Source organism: Typopeltis vanoorti, chromosome 2 (genome assembly GCF_054136105.1).
Source record: "Typopeltis vanoorti isolate ZY-2024b chromosome 2, IOZ_Tvanoo_1.0, whole genome shotgun sequence".
Lineage (NCBI taxonomy): Eukaryota > Metazoa > Arthropoda > Arachnida > Uropygi > Thelyphonidae > Typopeltis > Typopeltis vanoorti.
The window spans coordinates 75,824,344-75,839,614 of NC_143550.1; the positions used below are offsets into that span (position 1 = coordinate 75,824,344).

The window sequence follows — 15,271 nt, forward strand, 5'->3', positions numbered from 1 at the left end:
AGAGTAGTGATGCTGGCAATTCGGATATGCCAAAGAGTGCTTCTTTGAAGTGAAAAGGTGAAAGTTCTCGACTTCATAAGGAAAGGAAAAAAAAAAAAAAACAACCATATGCTCAGGTTGTTAAGATTTCATTGGCTTTCACATTCATATTGTTATAATTTTTCTATTTTATTATTAGTTATTGTTGTTAATCTCTTACTGTGCCTAATTTATAAATTAAACTTTATCAGATATGTATGTATTTATCAGATATGTATGTATGTATAAATACTCCCGTATTTATCGTCTCTGAGCTTTGATGAGTTGTTTTATTTCTAACCAAACTCCCGGAACCATAAATTAAAATTGGCTTGAACACTGTCTTGTATACATCTGATTTACTGTTTAGGCTAATTTCTCTCTTATTCTATATAAATTGATTCATTTCACTTTCTATCACACCAGCTTTGCTATAATTCTCTTGTCTATTTTTATATTTAATGGCCATCTTTATTAAAAAATTGTGTCTAAATAGCTGAAATGTTGTACTTGTTTTCCATTCAGGATGCAGTCAATGTTTTCATTGTCTTTGTTTTTAATACTTTTTATTGCTGACTTTCAATTTCATCCTAACTTTATATGTACCGTGTATTATTTTTAAATTAAATTTAGATGATTGTTAAGTTTGCAGTTCTTTGTTAACTGCTGATGGTGTCATTGATATGGATGATTGAGTATTCTCTGTAAATATTGTTAATTTTCCAAAAAATTGAAGAATAATGCTTGAGTAATGTCCAACTATTCTCAAGCAAAGGATGCAGTTGTTCTTGTTTTGAAAATTGTGTATATTTCAGAAATGATCTGTAGATTATGTTGAAAAAGTAATTAAAGAAGAAAAGAGCCTAAAGTGCTGTTTCATCTTAACAGTGAATTTGCTATGCTAGAGAATAATATATGAACTGATACAGTATAATACTTCATAATACTTCAGAGCTGTTGCAGTATCTGTTTCTCCTAGTAATGTGAGGCAGCAATTTGAAGAGCTGTTATGTGCTTGAAACTCTAATCAAAAAGTACTTTTTGATTAGAGCAGAATATACAAATTCTTGAGCAGAGTTGATGCCTTTTAAATAAATTTTATTAGCTCTCAGCTTTTAAAACTTGTCAACTTTCATGCATGCACATTATTTGCTACATGGTAAAATAGTGCTGGATATTCTTATTTTTCCTTTTGATAAATATTACTGGTAATATGAAGTGTGTCTGATCTATATTTTTTATAAGCTTTGTTTGATTTCAATAAATTGTTCGAGAGTTTTCAGATATTCCATTGTTTAATATGTTTTTTTTTGTTAATATGCTAATTAGCTTGTCAATCTTGTTTGACAGACCATATTGATATTAACCTGCATTCCTTGACTTAGTCTCATTTCAAAAATGTCCTAGAATCATCAAAATTCTAAACCTCAATCATTTTCCCAACTATTAGGATGATATCACTGTATATCATACTCATAAGGGTGTTAATATATAAATCTGTTTTAATAAATGTGCATATAATTAACAAACATTTTATTTTCAATTTACTCTTGCTTAATATTAACGGACATACATACTTTCTTTTTAATATGTTCTTGAACCGTGCAAAATAAACACTGTTTCATATTTCTTCAGTTTACTGACTTTATAATATTAACCTTCATTTGTATGAGCTTCATAATGATTTTACTTATATGCTTCATTCTGCTTCCTCTTTTTTATTTACTTCCATTGATCTCTTACCTTATATTTCCTTTCTGTATAACATATTAAAGTATATATTTAAAGTGGTTATCATAGAAATTTACATATTTCATAGGTTAAAGAACTAAAAAGGCAGCTTCAGGTTGAGAGAAAGCGAGCAGAAAAACTGCAAGAAAGGTTGCAAGAATTACTTAGTGAATCCACAAATAACCGTTCAGGTATTTATGTAAATACTGTATTATCTATTTTTTTTAAATATTTTTTTAAATTATTTTTTTTCAATCGTTATGAGATTAATTATCCCCTCTTTATTTTGATGGTCACTCCTTAGCAAATACATATCATTATGCCAGCCATCTGAATAAAAATATGTACTAAAATTGATAATAACAGTTTCTTTAAGCAAATTGTATCCATTAGAATTAAACTGGCTAGATGTTCAAACAAGTTGCTCAGTTCAGTTCATTATGTTCATTTCATTATGACTCTTCACAAATTCATTTGGAAATGATTTTCATGTTGTTGCCATTCAGCTTGTTAACTGGTTATGTTACTAAGTGGATTGTGAATTAAATTATGTTCACAAATTTTGTCATGCCACAGCATTATTCATCTTTTAGATTTATATGCTAATTGATTAAATAAATGACCAATCATCAGGCATTCATTATCTCATGTCCAGCTGACTCTCATTATAGCAAACTCATAGGGACTACAGGAATAGTTTATTATTATCATTGCACAGGCACCTCCATGGAGTTTGAAGACTCATCATGGAGGACTAAAACTGTTTGCATAATATCCATACTTTCCTTGAATTTATTAACAAAGCACTCAAAACTGATTCTAGCAATGCATTCCACCCATTACCACTCTCCAAACAAAAAATTTAATCTTAACACTCTTGCTAACTACAGTGGTATCTCGCTAATCCGAACTAATAAAAACCTTGGTCGTTCGGATTAGCGAAAAGTTTGAATTAGCGAATTTCCCCCCAAGAGACAACAATAATTAGCATTTAAGACAAAAATAATAAGATTCTAATGATACATCAATTTAATTCTGTAACTAAATGTAACTGATAGAAAAAAAAAGCCACTATACTGTAATGTAAAACTTAAAAAATAATACAGTACGCAAGTTTATTTTAGTAAAAAATTTAGTTTTTACGTACCTGGATTGTTGAGGATTCTGATTTAATAAAATTGCATAGTTCAGTACATAACTTAATTTGCGTAAAAAAAATATCACTTTCTCGTACACAACACAAAAAAAAAGTTTTTTTATTTCTTTGTAAAAAAGTCACTGATTTTCTTTTGCTTCTTGGAAGCTAAACTTTTTTCGAATGCTTCTTCTCGCAGCTGCATTAGCAACAAAATTTGGTGGAATGGCGTGTCATTCTGCTTAGCCCATTGTATACACGTATTAAGACTGTCAACTGCCTCTTCGTGTTTTACTTTTTTTTCTTCGAGTTCTTTATCGTCATCATCATCATCTTCCAATTCATTCTGTAGCGTCATAATTATAATTTCAGCAACTGATTTGATTTCAAATTTGGTGAATCATGCCGACAATACAGTACGTACTTTACAGTATAAAAAAGCGAACGTGAACACACAATAAATCAAAATAGACCTACGATGTAACCGTACAATCGACAGTATGAAACAAATAATGTACTGTAATAATAATAGTTAAAATAATAATTGTTAAATAAAATAATAGTGCATAAAATAATAATACGTAATAAACAAAACTTTTTTTTCTTTCAAACTGCAATTCGGATTACTGGAGGGTTCAGACTAAAGAGGTTCGGATTAGCGAGATACCACTGTATATTCAATTTCCAGGGCTTTTGTTGTGTTGCCCCTCTCCCCAGCTGAGTGCTGAAATATTTCCTCTGCATCAGTTCTATAAAACCCTTTTAGTAACTTAAATGTGTGTATTATATCCTCTCTTTTCTGCCTATCAACCTATTACTAACATCTTGATGATCGAATCCTCCCCACTCACCTTGAGATTCTCTTTACCATTTCCTTATCCCGAAAAAATCTAGCTGATCAGATCCAAGCATAGTAATTCAGATGGACAATCAAGATCTTCTAAAGAGGAATGGTAACTTCTTTATCTCTGCTTGTTAGTATGTTCTTCAGTAATCAGGTAATCCTACGAGTCATCTTAGCAATATATCCTTTGAACCCCCTTTCCCCTTCTCAAATGTCGAGCTTCATTATCCTTGACTACAGTTTCATGAATGTGGTACACAGTTGATAATCTTTTTATCCCAAAACGCATAAACATACATTTTTCCACATTAAACTGACATTCATTATCTTTTACATATTTACAATCTATTATTATTATTATTATTGCATGGGCACCTCTATGGAGTACTAAGACTCATTGTGGAAGAAACTATCAACACAATATCTATTGTGTTGATAGTTTCTTTCTACATATTAAAGTATAACATATTAAAGTATGTTATACTTTAATATGTTATATTAAAGTATAACATATACTTTAATATAACCCTTTACATTCATTCACCATTCTCCAAGTGAAAAATCTAGTTATCATGCTCTTGCTAACGACACTCTTATCCAACTTCCAGGGATGACCTCTTGTTCTTTCCCTCTAGTCAAGTGCTGAAACATTTCCCTTGCATCAGTCCTATAAAAGCCTTTAAGTAACTTAAATGTTTTTATCATATTTCCTCTTTTTTTTTTTTTTTTTCCTTCGCCTGTCAACAAAACCTTTACAATTCACAAATCTTAAGCCTATCCTTACTGAAATTCCCTTCTCATCAGTTTCAAGCTATATCAACAATGTAAAATTGAACAACAGTGATCCTAGAGCAGAACTCTATGGTACTCCACTTGTCACCTTTCTTTTTTCAAGGCATCCCCCCCCCCCCCACACACACACACACAACTCACTGGCTCTTATCATCAACCATCCCTGTAACCAAGCAACAATCCATCCCTTTCTGCTCACTTTCAGTGGTCATTGTCATACAGTACTCTGTCCAATGCTTTAGTAAAATCCAGAAAAAATCACATACAAACATCTCCTCTGAAATACATTAGTCTCTGTAGTGGAAATCTAATAAAATGTAACCAAGTTACTGATGCAAGACTTCTTAATAAACTTATATTGCTCTCCCAAATTATTTCAATTCTTATCCAGGTTTGTATTCTGACATCAACCAGCCTCTCCAACATCTTCACAGCCATCCTGCTGATAATGACATCACTGACTTGGATTCACCCTTGTGCAGTGGTATTATTTTTTTCCTCTTTTCACTTTATTGGGACTGTGTTGCCAGACTTGCTGAACAACCAAGTTGTAGTCACTGCTAGACCTTTTTGCAGATTTTCTTAATATATGTGGCGAATTCCATCTGTCCCACTGCCTTGTTAACATTAAGCTTACTTAAAATTCTAAATACAAGATTTTTTAAATTTATATATACAAACTTTACTAAAAAATGACAATTAAAATGAGTGGAATACAGATAATCCCAATTTATGTGATTCACTTTTACACATTTTTTTTCTACCACTGTATACAAATTTTGAACATGCAGATATGAAGCGATGTGCTGGGTAATTGTGCAGGTTTTAAGATTGTTGATGTCACTCATGAATATTTAAATTAGGTGAGTTAAGATAAGGATAAAATTAAAGAATTGGGTGAAAATGTTACTCTCTTCTTGGCAAAGAAAATCATCCATTCTCAGAGTGAAACCACCTGATAGTTGGAAAAATTGTTAATTGCGTGAATCAAAGATTTAAATCGAAAATCAATGCCTGTCAACTCTCAAATAATAATGAATAAGGTTCTCAGTCTGTAAAAAAATTAAAAAAAAACAATCAGTGAATAAAAACAGTCAAAAGACAGGTAAAAAAATGGTATCCCCCCCCTCCATTTTAACATGGATTTCTTGGAATCATCTGCCATTTAAAATGGGGGTTACCTGTATTAATTAATGCAAATTACATTAAAGGTTTGCATATAAAATATTTACATCTAATAGAAATTTCTCCTTTATTTTCTTTGCTTTTAAAATTGGCTGCCACTAAATTTAAAAAATGTGTTATCAATCAATTTATGTTTAAAAAAATTGTTGCTAAATAAAAGATATTTTACATTGACATAGAATAGCAGTCTGAGTAATGCACATGTATCATCCTTATGTCCATCAGATAAGGGGTTGTGTGAAATGTAGTTTAGATAGTTAGGGTGAATGGCATTTTGTTATTATTATTAATTTGTAATGTCATGCCCCCCCCATACGCACAACAGGTTGTATATAGTACATTAGTACCATGGGTGGGCAATGGTTCTTATTCTTTTTATTTGTATTTTTTAATCTCTTTTTTTTACATTTTTTTATATAATCTAAAAACTCTGCTCTAGAGACAAAATGGAACTTTTTGAAGGCACTTTAGGCTACCAGTAAACAGGAGGGTGGGCCTCCAACAAGCTGTCTTCCACTTAAAGGCATTCACAAATATCTGTGCCTGTAGTTGGATTTGAACCCATAACTAATTGGTTGGAGAGTGGAAATGCTATTCATTCCTGAACAAGGTCAGCTGAGGTTGCCAGTTGACATTCTGTATTGCAGTAAAGTGCATTAGTATTGATTCATATTTATAAATTTAGGGATACAAAAACACACGTGTTGAAAAGATTATTTTACTAATTATTAATAAAATAACACTTGACGTTTCGACCCCTGTATCGAGGTCATCATCAGAAAGATATATGTGTATAAGGAACCAAGCTACATTTTCTAGCCCTGTATACTAAATCTACGTAGTTAATTAATCCTTTTTCCTAGCCTGACCTCTAGCGATAAAAAAAAAATAAAATAAAATAAAAATATATATACAACTACAATAAACTGCTAAAGTCCTCATGTATTAATATTCTTCTGGATTTGTATAGTTCTGATTGTTATAATATGATTTCCTTCAGTTGCTGTTGAATGTTACAAACACTTCACCAGGTTGTCTTCTTGTAGTGGGATTTTTCTTCGGCTTGCTTAGATTGTTATACAGGTTATAGATGGGTCCTCCACATTCAACGTACTCTAGAGACAGCATGTCTAAAGCCCAAAATTTGGCTCAGATACGTCGACGATATTTTCACCTTTTGGCCCCACGGCCATGAAGCACTAAATACATTCCTTAGCCACCTAAACAAACAACACAAACATATCCAATTCACCATTGAAATGGAAAAAAATAACTCTCTTCCGTTCCTAGACACACTTATCACATCTTCCTTCTGGCTGTCTCTCCTTCTCAGTCTACTGCAAACCTACATGCACAGGCCAATACATACACAAAAATTCTTACCACCACCCAACACAAAAACTTGGTGTCATAAGCACCCTTAAACACAGAGCTCAAACTATTTGTTCTAATGAACAAGCTCTAAACCAGAAATACAAGATCATCAACCAAACATTTATAAAAAAATGGATACAGTAAAAAAACTATTCACAAGATCCTCCACAAAGATACCAGTAAGAACAAAAAAGATTTCAGGAATGCTATTGCCATTCCTGATGTTAGAGGCATTTCTGAAAAAAATAGACAGAACACTACGCAAATACAACATTAAAACCACCTTTAAACCCCCGAATAAGTTATGACACCTACTCAGTTCGTGTAAAGATTCTCTTCCACACCTAGCCCACCCAGAGGTATACAAAATACAATGCACATGTAATATACTATACATAGGGGAAACAGGACGAACTATCCCAATTAGACAAGATGAACACAAACGACACATTAAATACCTCCATTTTGGAAAAACTTTCTGACCACACTCCAAACATACCACAGAATTGATTGGAAAAATTCCAAGTCCCCACCGCACCAAAACCTGGTTTGAGAGGAAATTTAAAGAGTCATGTGAAATGTTCAAACATAACCCAAATCTCAACAAAAATGATGGCCTAACCATTCCAAGAATGTGGAGGACCCACCTACAACCTGTATAACAACCTAAACAAGCTGAAGAAAAATCCCACTACAAGAAGACAACCTGGTGAAGTGTTTGTAACATTCAACAGCAACTGAAGGAAATCATATTATAACAATCAGAACTGTACAAATCCAGAAGAATATTAATACATGAGGACTTTAGCAGTTTATTGTAGTTGTATATATATTTTTATTTTATTTATTTATTTAAAAAAATTTTTTTTTTAATTTTATTATTTTTTATCGCTAGAAGTCAGGCTAGGAAAAAGGATTAATTAACTACGTAGATTTAGTTTATCAGTATACAGGGCTAGAGCATGTAGCTTGGTTCCTTATACGCATATATCCTTCTGATGATGACCTCAATACAGGGGTCAAAACGTCAAGTGTTATTTTATTAATAATTAGTAAAATAATCTTTTCAACATGTGTGTTTTTGTGTCCCTAAATTTATAAATATGAATGCTGATCACCGTGTAACCTTAATTATGTACTGTATGCATGTATTGACTTTTTTTTTTGGTATAGTTTTTGTTGCTCTTTACTACTTTGATTGTTTTTAGTCTTTTTTTATCAGTTTTTTTTCAGATCCATATAAGAATTATATATATATATACACATATATTGGCTTTTATGGTTAATGGAGAGAGAGAAAGACAACAAAACATAGAATAAGCCCATTTATTGTGGATTGAAATCATTACAAACTACACCTATCCAGAAGGAATTCCGTCTCCTCTTCATATGTGGATTTTACTCTGTCTTCTGCATATATATATCATCACACTTGAATTAAAGATGCCAAGAAATCATATTCTTGGTTTAATCCTTTATCCAAGTGTAAGCAAATAAAAATTTGCACGTGAAGTAACATCACAACTGGGCTATTTGTATATAGAGGCTAATGACTTCACATTAATTAACTTAGTATCCCATAATGCAATACACATATCCTTATTGACATGTATAATGCTATTCATTATGGAAAGGGCCACTACCCAGACCAGTTTTGACTTTTATTGAGGTCTCATCAGTAGGAGCTAGACCCAGAAGTGATACTAAGGACAAGAAGTGATATATAGAAATATGACTTCTGCATTACTTCAGCCTTGGTATCACTTCTGGGTTGAAACCGGTCTGGGTAATAGCTCTTCCCATAATACATAGCTTATATATGTCTGTAAGGATATGTGCATTGCATTATGGGATACTAAGGCAATGAATGTACATGCAGAAATCATATTTCTATATATCACTTCTTGTCCTTGGTATCACTTCTGGGTCTAGCTCCTACTGATGAGACCTCAATAAAGGTCAAAACTGGTTATAAGTCATAAGCCTCTATATACAAGTAGCCCAGTCATGATGTTACTTCACATGCAAATTTTTTTTGCTTACACTTGAATAAAGGAATAAACCAAGAATATAATTTCTTATCATCTTTAATTTATAATATAACCAAGTGAAAAACTTCCAAGCATCATCATACTTGGATGTGTGTGCTATTATTTTAGAAAAGTTGATTAAAAAAAAAATCCTCTAAAGTTCTAAATTTATATATAACTGTCAAATACTACAGTAATATAACTGTAGAAATGTCATATGAAATGAAGACTTTGCAGATTATTCCATTAACAGGTAATGCCGACATTGAAAGTAAATTGATTTTGTTAGGAAGTTATATTTAAAGTTAGCTAACATAGGGAGACACAGTAGTATTTAATAGTATATCTATTATATAATATAGTATAGCTATAATATAATAATATAGCTCTCTAATAGTATTTAATTGCTTCAGGAATGTCCTTCATTATGTAATAATAGTCCTTGAGTAGTGTATAATATTCTGCAGAAAAGAGATGGGATTTGTTTTTTTATTGAAATCTTTTAGAGTTTTTGTCTGTTCAAAAAAAAAGCAACAGACTTATCTTGCATTATCATGTATTTTTTAACTTATCTAGATTCTGAATAACAGTTATATTTTCAGTTGAAGATATTCTTCAACCTCTGGATCATGTAGATAGAATAAAGGGAGATGCAAGTAGTATCAGTTCTTGGAGTTTTATGTCTGGTGGCACAACTGAAAATAGAGAAAACAAAGAAAATGTTGTGCTTAGTGATGGATCATCAGTTGACCAGGTTAGTGAAATATATTATGGTATTTTTATATGATTTTTATTCATTTGTAAAATTAAACTTCAGAATACCACATCAGAATATTGTCTGTCTGTTAAAATTACAAGTGTAATTTTATAATCATCATCCTTCTAGGGGAAACTGTAGGTAGGTAGGTTTGGTAGTCTGTTTTGATCTTGTTCTATCTTTTCCTTGATCATCCTTAATGTCTTTTTTTTCCATTTGGTGGTATCTGAATATCTTTTGGATAATTCTGTGTTGATATACTTTCAATAGTAAAATTTAATACTAAAAGTTTTTTCATTCTATAACTTGATTAGTTTATACAAATAAGCAATGCATCATAAAACAGATGTTTTTCCTCTTTGTGTATATGTGATTCCAAAATGAAGATATCATCAATATCAGTATATCGTGAAGATGACCATCATTCATGCTGTACATAATATGTGCTGCTCTCTAATCTGTTGCCCTTTAAATTTTGTTATATAGGTAATGCAAATTTTTTATTGGCTAGCTTTAGTGTTCAAATGCTTTCAAAGGTATAATGCATTTTGTACATGACAGGAATTTAGGAATATTTGATTCCTTATCATTAATCATAATACTAATTTCCATTGACATACTGGAATCTGATGAAATACAGGTGATATTGATCATATGTATAATAGGCATATAACATTGCTGTTTATTAATACTGGTGTTTCACAGATATCAGCATGTCTGTACACATGAATAAACAATGCAAAAATAAATTTTCTAATGCTAGTTTCTACCTTTTGTTATCAGTAGTTGAATTTATTTCTTTTGATCATGTGTAGAAAGAATATGGCAGGTAAGCTCGTCTGTTTTGTCTTCCTAACCATAACTGGTATAAATTTTTTGAGTTATGGAGTTAAATTTGAATTTCTGGATAATAAGCCTGCTTTCCTGCACCATAGATAAACTACCCAAGAACATCAGAAAAATCATGTACTCACTTACAGGAATCAAACCTGTAACTGTTCTTCTTCTGCTGATCCACATCTGTACTGCAACATGGATGTGGATCAGCATCATCTAGCTACCATGAGTCTATAAGAAAGGCACCAGCATAAGGATTATAAAGCTGCCAGCAAAGCAGAGCATGCAAAAAAAAAATTGTGAGATACTAATCTTGGTTACTGTTCCCATACTAGATGGTTTTCTGTCACAGATTAATATGCAATGATTTTTAAGTTCTAAATGTTTATGATAGCTTCATCATAGTCTCTAAAGAGTTTATTATAAATATAAATTTTAGATTGGTCCTTTTCCACTAAAAATCATGGTTTGGTAAATCATATTGGCAATATGATTTACCAAACCAGAAAGAGAAGAAATTTCTTCATGTTCTTATGTCTTTGTTTTCTAAGATAAAGGTATAAAGATTTCTCATCCAGAGTGAGAAATACTACCAAAAACATGCACTTATTAAACTTGAGTGAGAGAAAAATGAAAGAAACAAATAAACAAAAAAAGGGGTAACATACTTTGCTAAAAATAGATTTTGATTACTTTCCATTGAATTGTATAAACACAACACATATACACACACACACAAATAAAATAAATGATGAATAAATAAATAAAAATAAGATTATTAAGCCACTAATATTTTTCTGAATTTCATTCCACTATCATCAGTACACAAAAAACTTGTCACAGTACACAAGATACAAACAGTTAGTTATAGAAACCATTCCAGTTCAAAATTGTAATGGACAGAAGAATTAATCTCTTATCATGGCATTCATTTAAACTTGGATAAAAAGTTTATTGCCATTAGGTTGAAATCAGTCTTAAAATACCTGCCTCTTTTCCCCTTTTGTTATTATTATTATTAAACTCACACATGAATGGTTGTAAAATCATGTACCTTATCAGTTCCATGCATGGGCAAGAGGTTAAGGAGAAAAAAAAAATCAGTCAATATGTTGCTTGAACAGATGAAGGTTATAGTCTTTTGTGAAGACAGAGGGAGGTTGTTGCAAAGAACAGAGGTAGATGGAATGAAAGAGGATAATAAAGAAGTTGGTTCGTTATGTTTAAAGATGTGGACAGGAAATGGTTGTTGACACAGTAGTTTCTTGTTTTATGGCCTAGGAAGAAAGTGAAGGAATGTGTGGTCAAGGCAGCAGAACATTGTCCATGAATATATATTTAGAATGGATGGACATAAGTCTCTTCTAAAGATATTTTCATTCAAATGACATCAATGACAAAACAATATTAAAAATGAAGATATTAGGTCCTTTAGGAATGTGTGAGCAGATCTAATCCGAGGTGCTATAATCCCTTAAACAGAATGGGAGGGGAAAGGTTAGTAAAACGATTTTTTTTTTTTTTTTTTTTTTTTTTTTTTTTTTTTTTTCCAGGATGGCAGAGAAAGACCAAGATCTAGAAGTATTGATTCAGTAAGAAGTGCCTTGGAGAGCCAAAATATATGATCTGATGATATTGGAGTCCTGACAAATAACAGATTAATTTGGGGAAATTTGTTGACAGGAAGTTGATAATGATGTAAACTTTTCATTCTATCAGAATATCCTGAATCCCCCCCCTCCCCCCAAGGTTACATATCAGGAATTTGATGATGATAATGAGACAAATAAGAATATCTATAAGAGAATGATTGGAGTGAAACTCACAGATTTGAGAAAGATTTTTTTTTAAATGTAATAATAGACAGGTTTTTTTTAATCTAAAAAGTTTCTATAAATTTATAGAAAATTTATAATTTTCTATAAATAATTTATAACTTTTTTGACCATATTTACAATGGGAAACAGTGTTGACAATCTACTGAATGTCCTGTTTTCTGCCAGTGCTTTCATGAATTGTGTGATTATAATCAAGGGAGGTTGGAACTTGTGTATAAGTAAGTAAAGCAAGTTATTTCAACCTTTCTTTGGTTAAATCCAGAAAAATAATAATTTCCCCAAATGATTACTTTTTCTGATTTCTGTGTATACTATATGGCTGTATTTAAAAATTCATATCAAAATTCAAATTATCCATGTCTCACTGGGGTGAGACATGGATATAATAATAATGATAATCTAATCTCAATATGAAATGAGGTTAACTATACTTGGGTATCTATCAAAGAAGCATATTTTTCCTAAGAATTATCTCATCTTCCTTTTACACTGCGGTGTCGAGGGGTTTGTTAATCATCGGACCTCAAACCGTTCACAGAATAAGGCATCAGCCCTACGTCCCCAGAGTATCCTATGTCCGTAGTGTTGAGTTCTGAAGGCTGGTTTGCCTGCTTTGTGGGATGAAAAAACCCCTACTGTCCACGCCCAAGACTGGCTAACTTGGCTGTGGCCAAGGAAGATCCTTCAGCTCCTCATGTCTTCGATGGGAATCGAACCTAGGACACTCCTTCCCCAGGCATATGGTTGCGAAGCGCACAGCCACTAGGCTAACCACATAGACTCCTAACAATTATTTTGGAGAAATTTATTGAATGTACTCTTACGTGTTCCCTTTCTAAACTGCAACTGAACAAAATCAGCACAGGTATCTAATTCAGATAAAGGACTGTCTTCTTGCATAAACTAGCATTGTAATTTGGCAATAAATTTCCTTGCTTCCTGGTTAGCCACTCGCTCATGTTAAGGTACGTCATTCTTATTACTTTCTTGTCTTCCGGGTTTCTCTAGGTGTTTTGTTGTAATTTGTTAACAATTGCATCCTCACAACCTTCATTTTCAGTGTAACATTAAAGGCTATTGTCAGTGAATAAAAAGTCTTCATAGTTTCGGACTTGTTGCATTTCCAAAACGATTTCATTTTCCTTATCTGGAATTTCCTGGTCTGAATTCTTACGACCACATTGAGCAGAGCAGTTTTGAATTGTTTTGCTGCTTATTTCTCACCAACTATCTGCAATAAATTGTGCTGCCTATAAAATGCTAACCTTTGTGCTGATTTCTTTCGCTGTTGACATGAATAGATTTTCTTCATTTGTTTCAAGGAGGATGTAGTATACCAACCTTCTGCAATACAATGTCTTCAAATTTTTTATGATTCATTCCCATGTCCATTGGCTGTACCAGGGACATGGTGTTAGCAGGAAGACATTCATGTTAATGTTGTTTCAAACAATCTAATTGAAGGTGTGCCACACTGTTGTCCAGAAGCAGAAGAGTTTTTCTTGAATTTCATTGCAATTCTGCATCCCAACTCATTAGCCATTCCTGACAAATAACAGAAGTCATCCATGCATTCTTGTTGGCATAATACAGACTGGCAAACTGTCCATTCTAAGTCCTTTAATCCCCCAACTGGCCACAACGTCTATAGACGCCGAGATAAATTTGAATACAAAGCTCTAAAACTCATTGAATAACATGAATAAGAAGTGCAATTAGGTGTCACTATTTCATCCACATTGGCCGGTAGGGAGGTTAAAGTATTGAGCCTTAGTGCTTTTTCCAATAACCAACAGTTTCCATTTGTCACTTTCTGACATGTTACAGCACACAACACGGTAACGCGTTCCATTGCTTTTTTTTTTAATTTGATAGTGCTGCAAGTTTATATCTCAGGAAACCATCTGATGTGGCATAGAAAAATTTACCTGTTTCATCAGCATCATAGATTTCATCAGGACTAAACTTCTTTAGCAATTTGGATAGTTTTGTTGATTTCCACTGTTCAGTGCTTGCAGTATCAGCACTCTCTTTCTCTCCGTGTGCCTACTTAAATTTTATTTCATGTCTGATTTTCCATCACGATAACCAACCATGTGTAGCTTTAAAGCTCACATGACCCAGCTTTTTCGCTAACTCTTCCGATTTGGTATTTAACATTGACCATTAACAGGCACACCTCATCTAGTTACAATAGAGAACCATTGATTGAGAGTCTCTTCATTGTGTGGATCCTTGACTTCTCACTTCCGTTTTTGGGATTTTCCCTGTTATCCATTGCATGGTGTCCATTCCTCTCGCAATTTGTCCTGCTGACCTAACAAATGTGTGATTGTAGATTTTGGAACACCAGTTATCTCTGCCAGCTGATGATGACTGGTGTTAGGTGGTTGGCTTTTTATTTTCAAGTAATGCGATTTTATCTGCTAACATTAGATCTCTCCTTGGCATCTTGACAGGAGCCTTATAAACACACACACACACACACACACACAAAACTAAATCACTGCACTGTTTGTTACAGTTTTTGCTAAAAAATTAACACACACCTGTTTTAATCAAAAGTGCACTACCTAGCGGATTTTCCATTATGATAACGAACCATCTTTTGTGCGGAGATCCGAGAAGAGGAACTCTCTGCCATGACATGTAGTGAGCAACCAAAAAAGCAGCTGCCAACCCAATTGCAAAGTGTAAAAGACAAACCATAGTTTGGTGACAGAGTAAGTC

The 15,271-nt window shown here is 32.6% G+C and overlaps 1 protein-coding gene across 1 annotated transcript in view; it reads left to right on the top strand.

The window, feature by feature from the left end:
• LOC150109188 (GRIP1-associated protein 1-like) overlaps positions 1-15,271 on the top strand; it is a 434,263-nt gene that overhangs the window by 355,986 nt on the left and 63,006 nt on the right. The window contains exons 18-19 of the mRNA XM_090401821.1: positions 1,838-1,940; positions 9,712-9,863. Of these exons, the coding sequence (XP_090257947.1) occupies positions 1,838-1,940; positions 9,712-9,863 (255 nt within the window). The remainder of the gene's footprint in view (positions 1-1,837; positions 1,941-9,711; positions 9,864-15,271) is intronic.